At 37.0% G+C, this 19382-nt stretch overlaps 1 protein-coding gene and 2 long non-coding RNA genes across 5 annotated transcripts; 2 read left to right on the forward strand and 1 right to left on the reverse strand.

Annotated features, from left to right (window-relative positions):
• Positions 1–877: 877 nt before the first annotated feature.
• Positions 878–19088, reverse strand: LOC116247695 (histidine kinase 1). Its single transcript, XM_031619953.2, has 13 exons — positions 18824–19088; positions 16497–16739; positions 15598–16383; positions 13804–14051; positions 9470–9629; positions 8678–8804; positions 7783–7872; positions 6260–6409; positions 6068–6137; positions 5628–5670; positions 4911–5051; positions 2309–3745; positions 878–1467 (listed from the first exon to the last, which is right to left on the reverse strand). The coding sequence occupies exons 1-13, from the start codon at positions 19019–19021 to the stop codon at positions 1240–1242; spliced, it is 3921 nt and encodes a 1306-aa protein (XP_031475813.1). The 5' UTR covers positions 19022–19088; the 3' UTR covers positions 878–1239.
• On the forward strand, positions 1361–15635 carry LOC116247696 (uncharacterized). Of its 3 annotated transcripts, none has more exons than XR_004170879.2 (4): positions 1361–1500; positions 8681–8876; positions 11925–12187; positions 15507–15635. It is a non-coding gene; the product is annotated as an uncharacterized LOC116247696 (long non-coding RNA). The 3 variants fall into 3 exon arrangements; XR_007572603.1 differs by having other exon boundaries at positions 1458–1854; XR_007572604.1 differs by lacking the exon at positions 1361–1500 and adding an exon at positions 2485–2538.
• LOC126409819 (uncharacterized) lies at positions 16647–19382 on the forward strand. Its single transcript, XR_007572605.1, has 4 exons — positions 16647–16754; positions 16866–17009; positions 18810–18980; positions 19143–19382. It is a non-coding gene; the product is annotated as an uncharacterized LOC126409819 (long non-coding RNA).

The raw sequence follows: 19382 nt of genomic DNA on the forward strand, positions 1-19382 counted from the left end.
TTTAGTTTCAATCTTAAAGGAATGTATGAATCATAACAATAAATCTGGCTTACAAATTATTGAAGATATTTCACGATAAGACTAAATATTTGAAATGTTACAAACAGATTATAGCTGGTATTTGGTAAGAATAATACGGTGTTATTGAAACATATATGCTTGAAACAACGCACACAATGTTTTCATTTCAGAAAAATAATGTGTTTATAAATATCGATTTTAGATTTAGCAACTAGACATGTTCTTTCAAAACAGAAATATAGTGTTCTTGAGATATATGTTGTAGAAACATGTACACACAACGTTCTTCTCATCAAATGGCCTTTGTCAAACTTGAGTTAGAGGTCCGATTGGATTTCGAACCAAGAAAAAAGGATTTTTAGCTTTTCGGGATATGTATGGTAAAATATTTGATACGAGGAACATTGTGTTCTTAAGGTGGATGTTTTAATTGTTTTTTAGATATGTCTTAAAAGAACACCATGTTCTTGTTTTAAGAAATATGATGTGATCATAAATGTTGTCATTGGATACAACAACCAAACATTGGACATCGTAACAAAATGTTCTTTATAACATGAACTTAGTGCTTTTGGAATGTACGTTCCACCAACTTGTATTTTAATAACACGATGTTCTCTACTCTTTAATCATTCGATACTCCAGTTTATGACTAGACAATACACAACATATATTCACAAAATAGATTTATATAGTAATGCGTGTTAAAATGTTAAATCACTAAAAGGAGGATTCGTGGCCAATTTCGATCGGTTGGATGATTTAAGTTTCTTTGGTAAAACCATCTTTAATTGTAGAATTATAGAAATATATATGAACATTGTTTGTAAATTATTTTACAAACTCAAGCCAGTATCTACAATTGCCACATACAAAAGTAAGGTGCGAGTTTCTATATGTTACATTCCAGGCGCTTAATTGCACAACTCTCGTCCAATTACATGACATTCAAAAACCGCAAGGTTCATGCAGAGGGAATGGCGAAAGGACGAAACTCCGCGTGTCAAAAGGGCGGAGGGACGGCGGCCGTTCTTCTTATCGCCGTCGCTGCCGCCAAAACCAGACTATTTACACATCCTACACAGTCACACGCGATCTCAAACCTCAAAGCATTCAGTTTCATTTTTGGTGTTGGGAAAAAAGGATGGTTACTGACGATGAATCGGTGGTGATGACCAGTTGCTAGGATTGCCACAAACGCTTCTGTTGCGTGGGTTCTTATTGTTTCCCTTTCGCTGTAGCTTTGGTGAGGGAGAGGATGGTGGAGACCATCAGCTTGCTGTCGATGGGCTTCGTCAAGTAGGCGTCCATGCCCACGTCCAGGCACTTGGCCTCGTCCGATGACATCGCGTGCGCGGTCAGCGCCACGATCGGGATGTGCCTCCCCGTCCCCGCCTCGGCCCCCCGTATCGCCCTCGTCGCCTCGTACCCGTCCATCTTCGGCATCTGCATTCACCAGCAGCAACACATTCAGTAAATGTCAGATAACGACCTAAAAAAACCCTCTGCAGTCTGCACCGTTTTCTCTTAGTTAATGCATGTTTGCTATGTTGATATGGTATGGTCATGTTTGTCTATTTTTTGGCGACAAATCAATAGGATTTGGCAGAGGCCGAATCTTGATACTCAACCCAATTGCTAGTTAAACTTCCATCTATATCCAGGACGTACAGGAAAAAGAAAGATCTTGCATCTGACGAAATGTTCGTTGCAAAGGACAGTGAAGTGGCGGCTACCTTTGTCTAACATGCCTGTAATTAACCCACATCTATGGCTATCGAGAATTTCAAGGCACACAACCACCTTTTCTGAGTGTTCTTTACTATACTGGAGGTGAGAATCTCATGTCCGCGTATGTACATGGAACTCAGTTCCTATATGATTCATCTGGCTCTATGGCTAGCTTGGTTATGCTCTCAACAAAACAAGGAAGAAGAACATTGGGTAAAATAAATGAAAATCATACTGCTGATGAAGAAATTGAAGGCAGTATACCAACATGGAATTGTAAAAGCATGTAACGAGTTCAAGGAGTGGAAATTATTGTGAAAAGACCGCGCTGCTTCCGACAATAAAATAAGTGACAGCATACGCAGTTGAGTGATAAGAGTATAGGCAACATGTGTTTTACTTTTACGTGCTGCCTTCAAATATAACATATGTGATGAAAGATACAGAACAAAATCCGCCAGTGGACATGCATAGGCCGACTAAATTTTCCTGACAAGATTCTATGTATCCCCCGTTCTTAGAGTTTATTCTGTCAGAAAAAGGCTTTAAGATTTACCTGGCAATCCATGAGGATCAGATCAAATGATGAAATCTCCTGCTCTTGCATTTGTTCTACAGCTTTACCTGTATTCCGAGGTGGGCTGCAAGCTTTATACTTCTCAGTAATCAAAATGTTTTCCAGGACATGTACAGCCTGCACTCCATCTCCAACTGAAACAACTGTTGCTCCAAATTTTTCAAGCATCGTAGTTGCAACTCTCCGCAGGACAACTGTATCTTCTGCAAGTAATATATGTAACCCTTCAAGAGGTTTCTGATTGGGTACATCCATTAGTGGAGGAGACAAACTTCTTTTTTCATGATCATACTGCTCTTTTTGCCTTTGTTTTGGAGTCATGCTTCCATAATCCAACTTTAGTAGTTCTTCTCTCTGCTGCTTTGTCGAGTTTCCAGAATTTGAAGCAAAGGAGGCTGATCCCTTGTCATGGTTAAGTGGTTTCTCATTCATGTGATTGCTGTAGCAAGAGTCTGATATTCGATTGCATTGGTGCAATTCATCAGATGGTAGTGCAAAGAGACCTTGTTTCTCATAAGCTGGGGAACATTGATGCTTTTCTGGTTGTAATAGGTCATCTGATTTGCCTTTATTTTCATTATCTGTAGGGCCGTAGTTCCGACTTTTGATGCAGATTGGTGGGGCAATTTGAGCTTCTATCACATGTTTCATCATTTTTTCAGGGTCATCGAGCTGCTTTGAATAGGTCAAGGATGCTACTGATAAACATTTGTTAAATGATTGATATGAGTTAGGAGGTTGTACTTCTGAGTTTCCCTGATCTGGGCATGCAGCCCTTGTTTCTTCCTCGGGCATGTCTGAATCATCTGACTGGGCCACATCAGAAAAAGAGGCCATCTCAACACAGTCATGTGAATCATCAGACATCCTTTTGAATTTTGTAGTATGGATTCCACCAGCAGCTTCCAATACTTGAATCAGCTTTGATTTATATAATGGCCTATTCACCATTAATGAGTAACCTTTTCTTCTAAGTTCAGTCTTTATTACATTTCGGGTGTTGTGGTTTATCACCCATGCAAATTCTGCATTGCAACCATATTTATCTAGAAAATCTAGCTGCCCCTTCCATTGGTCAGAACTTAGGTCCAGTAGTCCTGCATCCACTATGATAACAAGATCCAAGCTTGACCGTTTTTCAAGATTTTGGTTCCATGAAATTCTCTGATCTCCACTCATAGCAAAATTTCTACATTGTGAACATTCTCGAAGGTCAAGGAAATCATGGTCTGCTTGTTCCTCTATTTCCATGTGACAGTGCTTATCTCTAAGAATAATAGCTTTATCTAGAAAAAGTCTATTAAGTATTTGTAGCAACTTGTTCCAATCTGATACTTCCCGCGTTCGTATCCCCTGATTTTTTAGCCACTCAGCCATTACAGATCTACTGGTGCAGCCTTTTAGGGCAAGTAGTACCTGCAAATTGATACAAAATAAAGGAGGAGGTTACTGTAAGATTTTGATGTATCCAAACCACCAGATGAAGTCTTAAGAAGGTGCGAGAAGATGAGAAGAGGAACAGGCTGTTCAAGAAAAGAGAGAGATAAGAAAGAGGGCCGTACGCATGGAGCCTGCCCCTTGTCATTACTATACTAATTTGTGTTACAAGTAAATACACAAAACAACAATAAAAATTAAAAGTATGCCACGGCCCATTATGTGTGGCGTGTGGTGACGATGGGTTGGGTCTGACTTGACCCGAACCATATCTTAACAGTTACCACAGATCTCAAGAGAGGAGCTACTTAAGAAAAAACTTTTGCTTCTGTTCATGGGACTGAAATGAGAAGGGAATACGTTTGAGATGCATGTATTCTTGTTATGACGTGAAATGTCAATTCGGCATTTCTAATGTGATGTCGATCTTTTCACCTCTTGAGAAATTATTTTTGTTAGTATCCTGATTACTTAGCACAGATTTAACTTTTCAATTGCAACAACTCCTTTCTGGATAAGGAAAATCTCTGTTCAGTTTTCATTTCCTGGGAGAATTTCACTGCAAAGTGCAAACAAATAAATAGAAGACAGGGCATCTCTCTCATACCCAAATTAGTCTAATTAACCTCTACAACCTAAGTGTCACACTGCACTGCTGTCTGCTCAAGAGGAATAAAATGCAAATGTTAATATATGTAGTCTTAGGTTGTCATTCTCAACATGATCTAATTCATCCGTTATACGCAATGTCTTGATCTTTGCTGCAGAAACCTAAGATGATGATTCTTGTTGCTATTCTTACATAGGATTCAAATAATTTTGTTTAGGAAAAGCTGACCCTACTTGCAGTTCGGTCAACTGAAACTTTATAATGACATGTCAGCTTTTAGTTGTAAAATGGCACATGTCTATGTTTGTAACGAATACCAGGAGCATAGAAACTAGCACATGTGTGCACATTGCTTGCATTTCCTCATTGTGGTATTATATAAAACAAACTAAAGCAAATGAGAGAACTAGAGTACAACCCAAGCCTGTCATATTCTTGATCTGTGCTTGCAAATTGATTGGATCTTGAATAGAAGGAAAAAAGTTAAAAATGTCCTTTGCATCTAAAATAGCAGATATTGTTGGATTTGCTCACCATTAGATTTCTCTGTTTAAGTTCTACAGAGCAAGATCTATCCATGCTTTCTGCAGGAGTACTGAAGACTAGGTATAGTTGCATCAAAGTTCCTGGCCCCTTCTTTTTGACAACTTTAATCTCTCCACCCATTTTCCTTACCTGTGATGTTCATCAATGCATGTTAACATAAGTTAAAGTAATAGTTTCGTTTCTGGGAGAAAAGTGATGCATGAGTATGGAGAAAACAACCAACATACTATCAGAGGCAATAAACTGAAGGGACAAATATTCGTGATAGGGTCATTTGTGTGATATCAACTTATGAAGAAGGAGAAAGGCTTCATGTAGCATGATCTAATGCAGTAATTTTCCAAATGAGACTTCAGTCAAGAGATATGGTATGTTAGCATGGATAATTTCATATTAAATGGCAGAAGGTAACAATATGCTCATAATATTATAGCATAAATACCATCGAAGTAATATCTCAAATAGGAATTCATAGCCAGCTGCTATTCTAATACCCTGTGGGAGTTTCTGCATTGGAGTTGCCTTCTATTAATTCTGTTTAGGGCATTATTTTTTCATTTCCTTTTCTGGAAATTATGTTGCACTGATCCATGTGTGGTTTTTAAAAATTTCTGCAAAATTTCTACAATTAGATAATATACTGTGGTTACCGATTTTTCTTGACGAAATAGGAACAAAAGGTAGCAGAAGACTATGTCCTCTTACCAAGGTGCGAACGATGCATAAACCAAGGCCTGTTCCTCCATACCTGAAAAGGAGAATGAGAATTGATGTTAGAAATAGTAAATTCTTAGTAAATATAAAATAAGTGTTTGCATGTAATGCTGAGATAGTTTCATCGAATATTTTAGGGAACCACTTGCCCATGTCGGGTGGTGGTAGAAGCATGAGCAAGCAAGACAAACTAAAGAACCTTGTTCAAGTTGATGGTATCATGATCATGTCAATTAACTGCACATCGTAGACAACAAATGCAACCCAATCAACCATTTCTGATTGTAGCTACTATGCCATGTTCCTAACATCATAAGTGCAAAAGAAAACTATCATTCACATAACAGGAGTTCAACTTCACCACATGATGCTTTCTTATTACATGCTCAAATTTATGCAAAATCAATAAGTCTTGAAAAACAGTGACTTACTTTCTAGTGGTTGATGGATCTGCTTGCTCAAAGCTTTCAAATACTGATTCCCACTTACTTGGATCAATCCCTGCAATATGAAATATATGTCATGTCTAGAATGATAGGTCATGTTTGCATGGATGTCATTCCATATTGGTGTGCATCACAAAAACAAAAGCAATTTCACTTTATGGTGAACCGCGAACATACCACAGCCTGTATCTTCAACTTCAAACCAAATTGTTACTTTGGCGTCTTTCCTTGTTTTCTTTCTGCTGCTTGTTTCCTGGTCAAGAACTGAGTTCCTTGTGTTGCCGTGAGGGGAGCTTTCACACCATCCTCGACAAATTATGTAACCAGCTTTATCCGGCCAAAACATGAAGAATGCAAGTAAGATTAGCAACTATGCCTAAAAAAACATGAGATGAAAAAAATCTTCTCTGGTTCCATTTCTTGCTCTATTTTGTTTGATTCAATTGCATCTTTTTGTAAAATGCTTCTCCTGTTGTCTGACCTCTAACATTTCTGTAAATGAAACTAATATGTTCTTGTCTTGGTAGGAAAGTAAGGTATTGTAAAAATTTGCAGAGAAAACTAGATTTGTTTCTTCTATATCTACATTTCAAGTGCTTATGAGTTCAATTTGCGTTGAGTGTTGGATAAAATTCGGCTTCAATCAATGCCTGTTGCTACAATAAATTTTTGAAGCTTCTAGAATAGGAGGTAAAAATATTTAACATCAACAACACAGAAACTGAGTGAGAAAAACGGGACAAGCTTTGGGAAGCATTTAAAAAGCCAACCACCTTGCTTTAATCTTCAAATCTTATAAAGTGTAACACATTTTGAAATATTCAAACAACGATTTTACACACTGAAGGCATTTTCTCTCTAACATTACGATGAGTGATAACAAGAACTAGCACGACTTTTGTCCTCATTATAATATTATATTTATGTCAATCGACAGAGTCATTTTTTGTTGTCATTGCTGTTTCAGATATTATAAGAAAGGGTCAATGGTTCATTTTGAAGCCCTTATATAATGATCATCACTAGTTATTGGTGTTTTTCTTTGTGTTTTTGCCTTTTTTGGACTTGTTGGCTTGGTCTCATCTGGTGCTATCACAAAGGGTATAATTCATTCTTGTCTCACCTCAATTTGCATCTTTGTTGTTTGCATCTCATCTATCATCACCATTTGACTCTTCAACCCATTAGATATTATCTTTTTAGCTGAAAGAATGTTAAAGGGAAAAAAAATCCTTAATCACACATGATCTTCTCCTATAGAACTTCTCTTTTATACTGAGATCCATACTATATGCATAATGCACATTGTTCCAGCACCTCTAAAGGGGTCATTTAGAGATTAGAAATGTGGTAGACTTTGTGTTTTTTCATGCCTATTCGTTTCTATAATTCAAGAAGTTAGATAGTGACCGTGAGTATATAACAGTAAAGTATAAACCTCATGAGCAATAAAGGAAAACAGAAAAGGCATATGAATCAATGAAAGTAAGCAAGCAAGCATATGGCAGGATAAGGTTCTGAATTGAGAATACATAAATTGATTTCAAGCTAAAAAGTATTAGGCTACCAGCCAAACAAATATCCTTAACTTTGCATGTCTTGTTATGTAGTTATCAATGAAAATGTCAAATTGTTGATTTCCATGGTGTGGCCATGAATGAATTCGGTAAGTATCGAACTCTGTCCGACGTTTGACTCACATGATGTAAACTTGATAGAATTGCTGATCAGATTTGCAAATATTTGAACCACTCTTGCAGAATCACCACGAACAAGTTTTGGCATGTCGTCTGTGAAAATTATCAAGAAGCATAAACAGTTAAAAAGCATCCAGAAATTTAGTATGCTTTCAATCTTGTCAGTCTGATCCAGCTATCAAAGAAAATATGCTTTTAAATTCTTAAGAGAAAGAAAGATGTCAAGGTGGGGAATGCACGCCCTCACTTGGTACAGTGCCTACAGAGACTTTTCTCATTTTCTTTTCTACCTCCAAAAAGAAAGCATATATTTTCTATTTTCTTCCATTATCCTAGAGCATTGTAATGGCAGAAAGAAGGAGGATAGCATGTTGACAAATACAAAAGAAGCACATGGTAGATATAAGTGATATACAAGTTTTATCTTTTAAAAGTAATTTTCTTCATGCACAGGCACAGGCATTTTGACTGAAAATCCCTTCAAGGATCACTGCTTCTGAGGTTTTGGCATAAAGTATAAAGCTAACTTTTAATAATAATGGTCCAATATGGACTTTGAGTTAACTTCCATCGAGATAAGACAGTTGCAAATGTAATTATTCTGTGAACTTACCTGTTTCACCCTTATTAAGACCACAAGAATAATCCACTGAAAGGTACTTCCAAACCATACAGAGAAAGCACATTTAGAAGCTGATGCTCTCAGGCACATTACCCAATAGAATGAGGTTAAATGACATAATGCATTTGTTAGTAAGGTTATCAGTGATGTTTCTCTTCTCAAATTCTTCCATATTTGTTCTAAGTGATTCTGTTATGGTATGTAAATCCTATATCATGTGTCTACTCCACTAGCTGGTTTCTTTTGTAAATGGCTTTTTAATTTATTCTTGCTTACCAGAGATATCTAGCACAAGCTCTACATTTTGATCAATGCATTGCACGGAGAACATATCAACCAGTCCTTCTAGTTCATGCCTTAAGTCAAACTCAGCCTCTTCAAGAATAAGTTTCCCAGCTTCAACCTGTGAAAAGCATGGAAATGTGTCAAATTCCTTAATGCAGTGTAGCAAAGCAAATTTGGTTGACATTACATGGTAAGTGATGTTGTTATCTACTGAAGCATCTTAGTTTATATGGAGTAATAGTTTTATGGTCTACTACTTTTTCTTGTTCTTTGTTGATATATACATTATACAGAACTAAATAACAGCACCTAATATGGCAAGTCAGCCACAAGGTCGTTTCTCCCTGAATAGAGGAAATATTTGGTTAAAGAAATTTCTCTGTGGCACCAGAGTAAGGCACCACTACCTTAGTTACTGCAGCAAGATATGGAGTCATAGCTTAAAGGAGGCTATAGTATCATAAATTTTAGTTACTATAAGAAGTCGTATTAAATTTACTGGCTTAAGATTAGTGTCTCACTGGTATCTGGAGGTTGGACGAATTAATATGTGCCAGAGAACCAAGCAGAAAGCAAATCACTTGTTTAGATGACACATTTCTTTCCATTTTTGTTAAAAAAAAGTAGTATTTCTTAATAAAGCTTAGATGAATAGGAACTTTAATAGGTCTTCAAACAAGAAACAGCATGATTCAAGTATCAGCTCCAAAATAGAGGACTATTTCTAGACAAATATTTAGTGTGACAAGCTTAAAGTACAAGAAATAGCAAATCTTGATTCACCTTGCTGAGATCCAAGATGTTGTTCAGCAGACGAAGTAAAGCGGTTGAGCATTTACGGATTTGAGAAACTGTAGAAAATTGCTCATTTGTAAGGCAATCATCACAGATGAGAATGTCCAAAAGTCCAATAACAGCAGCCATTGGTGTCCGCAGCTCATGACTGTACCATTTACATCTCCGTTAGAAGGTCTTGAAGTGCATGGGAAAGTCATCTGTTCAGTGCAATGGGATTTAATATCACATGGATTACATGCACAACAATTGTGATTTTTATCTGTTCTACATTTAGATCCCATTGACAGAGGTTCTCTCATGTTCTATGAAGGTTATACATGTTCTTTTCACAAAACAATTCTATTCAGTTCAGTAACTTCTTGGGATAGTCTTTGGTAGATTGTGTAGATTATGATAGTTATGGTGATGCAAAAATTATATGAACGCTAGCTTTTTACTAGTTTTTTAGGCAAACAGTGGAAAGGGGGGCTTTTAGGCATGAGGCACGAGAAAGAAAAAGAAAGGGACAGTGAAGTTGAAGTGGACTTCAACCAACATGAAAAACTTCTAAAGCATGAACTCAAATGAGGCATCACACAAGGCCAATCAAAATAGCTCGAAAGACGAAACTCAACTAGCGCTTTCTTTGGTTTTGATAATGATATTAATGGTATCAATGAAATCCCTGAAGTAGCAACTCATATTTGGGAAATGTTGGTCATCATTTCTTTGAGTGCCCACTACTTAAGGAACGGGGCATGGGATGTCCTGGACAAGCATCTTTGTATTAATTCTTTTAGACATTCTATTAGTATTCCAAGCCCCCAAGACAGGGTGCATGCAAAATGAACTACAGCCATCTAGTTAGAACTAGAACTCTTCAAATCCAAGTCATGAGATGTGCAAACGTTATTTGTATGCAAATAAACCATGAGATATTTATAGGTTTACATGTACCTACCCATTAATAAATTGGAATTTTGACGAAAGTTGCCTAATGCATCTAAGATCTCATGTGAAAAGAGTTCCCCTTGATTTTCTCTATTTTGTTCAACTTAATTATGCTAATTTGATATTGATTTAGACTGCAGAGAACAGCCTTAACGTTAGACTTCCCACTGCAGCTTTTGCGTGTTTCTGTTGTCTCTCTCATTTGTGGAGGTGCACAAAGCAATAAAAGATTTTATATTTTTCTGTGGAAGCTAAATACTGGATACCAGCACTTAGTGCTGCTAAAGTTATGTGGCTTATTGAAGTTACAAAGCTTCATATTATAGAGCCCTCTAAGTTCTGTCATAACAAATGGTGCTTACAGCACAAGCTTCAATACCTTCCATAGGTGAACAGAATATATCAAGAACAGATATTTGAAGGATAGTATGATATTTCCTCATGCAGTGTTGAAGTATCAATTGACTTATATTTCATGAAGGCCATTATCCTGTATTTCCTTTCTTATTAACAAACTCTTAATCCTGGAACATGAATTTGGCAGAGAGAGCTCAAATATATTAAAATTCATATAGGTTGTGCATACAAGTTTTGCATATATTTCCTGTCTTGCACCTGTTTTTGCGAGTCTCTTTTTTTAATTTTATCTAGCATGGGATTTCTATTACTTGGTAGATAATCTATTAGCAGAGTATGTTGCCTCACTCAACCATTTATCAGACCCTCTGATGAGCAAGCCTTTTCTCCATTTGATGCGTATCTATGAGGTTAATCACATCATTCTACATGCTTGTTTGTGCATTTTAGGTGACACAAAGAAGGTGTTTGAGAAGAACATTGTGTTCTTGTAACATATGATCAAAAAGTACCATGTATTTCTTCCAGAAAATAGTGTGATTATGGATGTTGTTTTCATAACAAATGACTGCAACCGTGTTTCCTAGAAGAAGAACAGTGTTTTTGTAGCATATATTTTAGGAATATGTGTGTTCTAAGACCACAATATTTCCTTTATCAAATGCCCTGAACAGGTCCTCTTTGTTCTATGACATTCTGTGCCTGTTGTCCATTCCTTTGTGACTTGTGAGTCTACATTTATGCTTGTCATAGCCATATGGTTCTTTTGGACCTTTACTTGGCCAATCATTTCATAAATGTATCATCTAGTTGGCATGGCAGTTTTACTACCGAATTTCTAGTGTATTATGACTACTTGCTTCTATCTCTCTGGCACCTTTTTATTCATGGCTCAATGAACTTTCCTATGTCACATGGTTATATATATATATATATATATATATATATATATATATATTAAATTGCAAAGCATAATATCCTCTGTCACACGAGTTCAGTACCCGCACCGTACCAGTATCTGTACCGTTACGCACCTGGTGCAGCTTGGGTATGTTTTTGACCATACCAGGTATGGTCAACATACCCAGGTACGTATCTGGTATCTTTAAATGAGGGCTTTTGTTTTTGTTTTTAACTTTTAAACAAAACGCAGAACCCTTGACTTTTGTCAAGGTCTCTAGGTAACACCCACAGCAGCAGCGCATGTGGAGTTCTCCAGCGATGTTGGCTGCTCCGTCAATTAGTTTCCGGCAAGAGGCAATGTCTCCGGTGAAGGGCGACGCAGCTGCTGTTTTTCAGCGACTTCTCTGTCGACTGATTTGGGTGTTTTTTGTTGAAGCTTCATATTTAGGCTTCCTTTTTTTTCCCGGCACTCTCCTATCATCCAGCAGTCTATCCGTTTACTTCCGGCAGCAGGTTTAGATTCGTCTGCCCTTCTTCTATGATCATCATGAACTGTTCTTCTTTTTCTTCTTTGAAAATCATATTGTCTGCCCTTTCTTTTTTACATTTATATGCACCACATTCTTTTTTCAGATGACTGTGCATCCATGCATGCTCCTATGTTATTTTCTGTAACTGACTTATTTCATTTCAGCATTTAGCACTTAGATTCCAATTCCACAATGCTGAGTTGTGGTTTGTATTTGACTGTCTAAGGGGCTGCTCAGTTGTTTGGTAGATGATTTTCCTCATTCCATTGCAACTTTGCAATATATGCAGCAGATGACTTTGAGATTGATATGTATTTTGTCTATATGATAAAGTTTTTCAATTTTCATAGGTTTCTTAAACACACTGCTGCAAGAGTCATTGGTATATATCATCTGTGTTGTTTACTTGTTTACGTTGATATATGTTTTCCATTTTGTTTACCCATACCAGCACCCATAAGTGACATTAATATCAATAACCATCAATGTTAGCAGCTGCACCAGCAGTGCAGCTGGTGCACATTCGACTTAGATGCGAGAGACTGTTTTCCGCACCTGTGTGACATAGGACCTTTATTAAATTTAAGATCACATTTGCCATGGGATACAATATTGCAGGGGGTTGATCCCTGATGTCCATGTTTAAATATAATATACTCATAGTACATGATAACATTCTTGGGAATTTCTTGGGTATGTTTTTCTCTTTTTTTTGGATTTACTTGGGAAAAATTTAGGAGTTAAATTTACAATATAGAAAGATGACAAAAGAAGTTTGAATTTTGAAATCATGAGTTTTTCACTTTTTTCTTACAAAGTTATCGATGCACATTTGAATAGTTTTCAAAAGTATAAAAGAAACAAAAAATGGATAAATATATACGGGTTACATATAAAAAAATATTTTTTTTAAAAATGAACATATCGTCATATTTTTGAAATATTAAGTAATTTTCCAATAAAACATTTTATTTCCTTTTTGGCAATGAAAAAAAAATATTTTAAACATAAAGCAGATTTTTTTTTAATTATGATTAAAAATGTCTCCAGCTAGAAAAGTTATTTACCTCCAAGTTGAAGAGCATAGGCAGCAACTGGAAAACAGAAAATTGAAGAATGAACGAAGCAATGCACACAAACAATTTTCTGAATTATGCTGAAATTCAAGAGCTATGTGACATAGAGATGCTGAGAAGTATTTTTCTCGTCTCGAAGTTGCTCTTCATCTTAGGTTAGTTTAATGGATTGGGTTAAAAATTGAGGGTATATTTGTTTCCCATCAGATCTGGGGATCTGAAATCAGCATTTTGTGGGAGCCAATGTTAAACAAACAGTGGATCTCCACAATGCATATAAATATCTGAGGTCCAATCCATGCAGGGGGGTTGGGGGAGGGGTCGTAAAACTTCAGATCCTCTGTTAACACCACCTAAGAGCCAAAAGGTTCATGTAAGTCATTTTTGATTGACTTATCTATCATATCCATTAATAATTTGGAACTTGGAAATAAACATATGAAAAGACGGAATTGATGATTCTATATCGTGAAAATGTGATGATAAATATGGTCTTTATTGTTTATAATTCATTAACAGTTACCTCATATTTGCTAGAAACTGGCTTTTATAGTTGTTTGATGCCTCTGCCCGTCTTCTTGCTTCAAGATGACTTATCAATTCTGCTCTTAGTTTCATCTCCTTTGAGACACCACTTGTCAATATCAAAATGCATAAACATCCAACCGCAAGAATGCAAATTGATGCAGAAATTAAAATCACTAATGTAGCAATAGCTCTTTGGTCAACCTTTCCCATTATATATCTCCTTGGGATGATGATCACACCCACCTGTATAAAGAGTGGATTAATGTAATTACTCAAATATGATAAGTGTTCTATGTATGAGGCATAGCATTGATGCTCTTTGCTATAACATTTAAAATATAAATTGCTCTTTGAAGCCTTCTCATCCATGAATGCTATGGACATTATAAGAATTCTACCATCCACTTGTGTAAGGTACAAGCATGCAGGGTGTCTTACAAGGCTATCACTTTCCTAGTTGCCACGTAGGGGGTGAAAATGTTGAGCAGTCAAAAGTCAATAGGAAGATAATCTAGTATTCAACATAAAGAAATGTTCAGAAAGGTCTCTGATATTTGATGGATTATACAGATGAAATCTTATTAAGTATCAAAAAGTAATTATTGCTAACTTACTGATGCATCATTGAAAAACTATGACATTTCTTATCATTAGTTCTTAATTTACAGATACATTACCTTTTTTGAATCTTATGTTTTGTTTAGCAGTTTCGTGAAACCTGCAATGAAGGCATTTTCTTTATTAAAGTAAAGCATTTCCTTTACCAGAAATATGAAAAATTTCTCTCTTTATTGCACATCTAAAGTTGAGGTTACTATGTTGCTCACATACTTTTTGATATCAAAATATCACATATTGTCAGTTAAAGAGAAGTTTATATACAAATTAAGAAGCATCATATGACAGTATGCCTTCTGAGTTCTGACTTTAGTATGATAACATTGTGTTTGTGACAAGTGGATTTGAAAAACTGTGCATTCTAGGCAAGAGTTTCTAGAATTAAGGAGATCATTGAACAATCACTATCTCTTAGATTCATTGATTGCAGTTGACTGCATCAGAGATCCACAAGTAATTTAAAGTTATCTGTGTTGTTTCTATGCAACTTGTCTGCAGCATGTATTACTGATTAAGCACCAAAATAGGTTATAGGTGCTACATCTTGAGGTTTTCTGGATTGACCTTGTTGACTTCTCAGTGAAAGCCATTGCTCATGGAATAAAGAAGCATAACTCAGTTTCCATGGACAGAGGTTGAGAAATGCTATAGGGATCAGTCAATTGCTTTAGTGTCTTTCTGTGTAAAAGTATTCATGTTACTTCAGTAATGCACTTTTAAGCATTAAGAACATGTAAAAATGCTCCGTTAACTCTAAACCCAACTTTTCAAGACATTTTTCGAATGCCACTATCTGAAAATGCTTCACTTTCATCCTTTTTGGTAATATCATTGAGTAACATGTTACACTTGGTCATTCTAGCTTTTAAATATCTAAGAAACCCTTGGGTGAACCATTCATTCTCTTGTTGCTTCCTCATTCTCTTCCATATCTGGTTTGATGAAATTCTGAGACAATTTAAAGTCAGAACCTATTCTGTATTCTTGTCTATCTTTTGAATTTCTTGTCATGCTCTCCAGTTGAGAAGTTTTAGCATTCATACAGTTGATGTTATACTGTGCTACGAAAAAACATTACAGGAAACCAGGTTTCAGATTAAGTTGGTCTTAAGAGAAAAAGCAACTACTAAGCATAGATTCTATGTCTTGAAGAGTACTTCAGAAACCTCACCAGTGGGAGCTTTTTAAGATTCAGGAAAAAAGTGTCAATATAGTATTCTTGGTGGGACAGCTGGACATTTTCTATGTGCACCTCATTGTGCAACAACAACTTGTCACCATATGTTTTCTCCAACCATTGTGCACCAGATCTTATCATTTGGTCTTCTGAGTCGGTAGCCAGCATAAGTTCTGGACCATCTTCTGTATTCCTTAAAAGTGGAGCATCTGTTGATGTGGCAAGTAGAAAGCCTTCTTGAGAAGTCAAATACATGTATCCACTGTGGATTTCAACCAGCTCTCTCATCAGCTGGCCAACACTGTGAAAAGCTGTGGTAACCCCAACAACAGCCATAATGCTTTGATCAGATGGATGCCGAACAGGCAATGCTGCTGAAAGCAATGGTGAATCTGTGAACTTGCTCACTGCGACATGCCATGAAGCTGCTCCATCACGTAATTCCGAAATGCCAGCAATCTTGATGAGATCTTCTGGTAGTATTTTTCTTCCATTTCCTATACTTTCACCTGTAAGAGGATCTAGTGGTACTCTAAACCAAGTGGCAGAGACATTTCCATTGTAAGACATGTTCTTGTCATTATACGGTGATGATAATGTTCCTTGTCCTGATCCACTTACAGGCTTAGCAATGTCAGAGTAGATGTAAAATGTGTTGTTGTTTCTGTTGTCTCTGTGAAATGCCTGTACAAATCCATTTATGTAGCTAATGGTAATTGCATTTAGAGCATTCCGACTTGAGAAAAGTGCCCATGATATATCCTTCATGACTTCATATAACTAGTCACAAGCAAAAGCAGAAAATTGAAATTAAGTCTAGCTGCAAATGAACCCTTTTCGTATCTTGCTATATGAGAATAGCTATATAAAAAGAAAATAATGTGAAGATCTACCTCTGGTTGAGATGTATGTGTAACTGGCTTCGTATATCGACCGATCACATATTCTGAAAGTTGAACCTGTGTCATTGCTATCTCAACAGTAGAATTCAGTATGTTCCACATTCGCAAAACAGGGCGTTGCAACAGCTCAAAACGAAGTCCATATGCTAAACTGTTTATGGATTCTGTTGTATACACCCGTGTGACATGCCAGGTCAACATAGTCAACATGCAGATCAAGATGGCAAGCATTACCTGTATGCGTGACAGGTAATTGATGTAAATCATTTTTTCATAAAATGGGCATTCTCTGTGTCATTTTGTTACATTAACTAGTTATAATCTAATAGAAGACTGTTGCTTCTGTATATACTGTCATAGATTCCTAGCATCTGGGAAGTCAACAATGTGGAGATGGCTTGGACCAAATTCCCAACTCCATCACAGTGAACTTGTTCTGCAGCAAGTGGATCACTGAAGGTGGATGGAGAATTGTCTAGTCAAGACTCAAGAGCCCCATTTAAGGTACCAACGCCAATAAAAACAAATGGTGAAAAATCTCATGTTGTCGACTTGTCTCTCGGTTGGGCCAATATGTGTGTGGGTCTTGTGTATGCACATCGGAAATCTCATACCGATGAGTGCTTCCAACCATATAGGTGTGTTCATCACAGAAAGCCTGATTCAACTCATGGGATTTGTCTTTTTACGTATACAATGGGCCGTGCAAGTTTATGATTATATAAATAATCTTTGTACACCATAAAACATATAGATTAGTAGGTCTCTCAACGACCAAGGTGGTACTTGCGTCTTTATTTATAATAAGGGTTTCAACTCATTCGTATATTGTGAATTCTCTCTCTCTCTCTCTCTCTCTCTCTGGATATCTGTTCCATTTCAAATCAAATTAGTTAGTTGAGATCAAGTGCTAAGTTGTTCTGTGTTTACCGTTACTATTAGAAACAAAAAACTAGAGGAGTTTCATAAGCTGAAACTAAATGGGTGATTCACTTCTAGTGTGGGATCTGAGAGTCGAGGATCTTAAATCCATGGATCTTATGTAACATTAATATGTTGAGGTGGCAACGCATCTGCACGAAGATCCGTGGTTCATCCAACTAACGATCTTAGATCAAACCTAAGATTCATACGTGAGATCCTTGCTTCCTATCTTAAACTGTCAAAAGGTCTGATTAAACTGTCAAAAGGTCTGATCTAAGAATGGAGGGACGAGAGTTAGCTTAAATTTCGATTTCATGCCTTTGTGTTGTTTGGCTAGTTGAAAAGACAACGGTCCATATTGCATTTGAACTTGATGGCAGAAGAAGTCAATTTTTTTGTCAAAGCAACAAAAAACTTGCATTTTGGGAAATGACTGATGGTAAACACATACATTTGGCTTAGATTGAATCAGAAGCAGCTCTAATTTTCTGGTCTTTTAGATATGTTGTTCTTTAGTGGTCCACAGCTTGCACTTTCTGATTTATTAAAGGAGTTAAGTGATATGTTAAGAAGTATGACAGAATGGATTCGTGGTTGCAGAGCTGCCCTCAGAATGCAGGTGGCTAGGCGCACTAAAACAGTTCTGATCTGCATCTCTTCCTTTCTAAGTAAGGCGCACATGGGATTTTGGTTAGACCAAACCAGAACCCTTAGATATATAAAAGTTGGATTGTTTTTTTTTTTCTCTTGGTAGTCAGATGGAAAAATCCATTTCTTAGTCCTCATCGGTGCAGGTGCTAGCTCATATCCCTTAGATCAAGATGTTTGGCAATTGTATCAAAAGTTCAAAAGTAATGGTTCTGTGCTTGACAAGTTCTTGTTGAAAGCCAGAAGAGAAAAGGGCAACGGGAACTGAGAAATATCTTCCTATTTCCCACTTTCAACTCCCTGAGATATATGAAGATCTAGGATTCTCCTATTGTCACCTTTTTTAAATCATCATATATTCTCCAGAGTATGGCAAGAACTGAGGGATGCTCTTTCAGAGTTTCATACAGAGTGTGGCTAGAACTAAGGCCACCTTTCCCTCTGATCAGTCCTGTTCCAGAATCTGTGCAGCTTTTTCTCCTACGAAAAGTATAAAATTTTGATGCATTTTGTTCTTCATCCTTTTTCTTTTGAGTGCATTGCATTACTCATTTTAAGATGGATAAGGACAAGCTTCTGTATATCTTTTGATGTACTGTTCAGCATTTTCCTTTTCATTGTGGACCACAATATTCTTAGTTGATTAATGAAGAATAATGAGTCAATTTTTGGAGCATTTCATAGAAAACAGTACACCCAACTGTCTAAACAAGTAGCTCTCTAAGAATGCAGGGAGCAAAGCGTACCATGATGGCGAGGCGAGCAACAAACACACTGTAATATGAAGTAAGGCAGCGAGCACTCCCATGCTGAAGGTCTTGGTCTTCCAAATCTCCTGCAGGCATCGAACTTCCGCAAATTACTGTTGCTCTCCGGCCATTATTTCTGCTACTGTAACCACTGGTTCGTTCCTCCTCCTCTGCTTGCCTGGCAGCAAGGTCCATGATTTTGTGTGTGTTTGTTTGTCTGAAAGAAAGTGATAGATAGAGGAGATCAAGAAGTTGGCTTTGTTTTTCTTAAATCTGTGCATGGATAGTGTTTAAGGGTAGTGCGTTTTTATTTCAGCAACAGAATCGTATATTTTATTCGTTGGCGGTGGTGGAGAAAGAATGGAATGCGTTTTGCGGCGTCACTTCGCACTTTAACTGGAAGCACAGATTCGTTTGATCGAATTAAAAAAAGTGGCGCGTGGGCGTGCTCATCCCATCTCCTCGTATCCTAATATTCCTACTTTTGTCTGCATGCCCTTTGACCGTTGGGAGATCTGCACTAGAGCCGTCACCGCCACCACCACCCTTTTAGCCT

Source organism: Nymphaea colorata, chromosome 2 (genome assembly GCF_008831285.2).
Source record: "Nymphaea colorata isolate Beijing-Zhang1983 chromosome 2, ASM883128v2, whole genome shotgun sequence".
NCBI classification, from domain to species: Eukaryota; Viridiplantae; Streptophyta; class Magnoliopsida; order Nymphaeales; family Nymphaeaceae; genus Nymphaea; species Nymphaea colorata.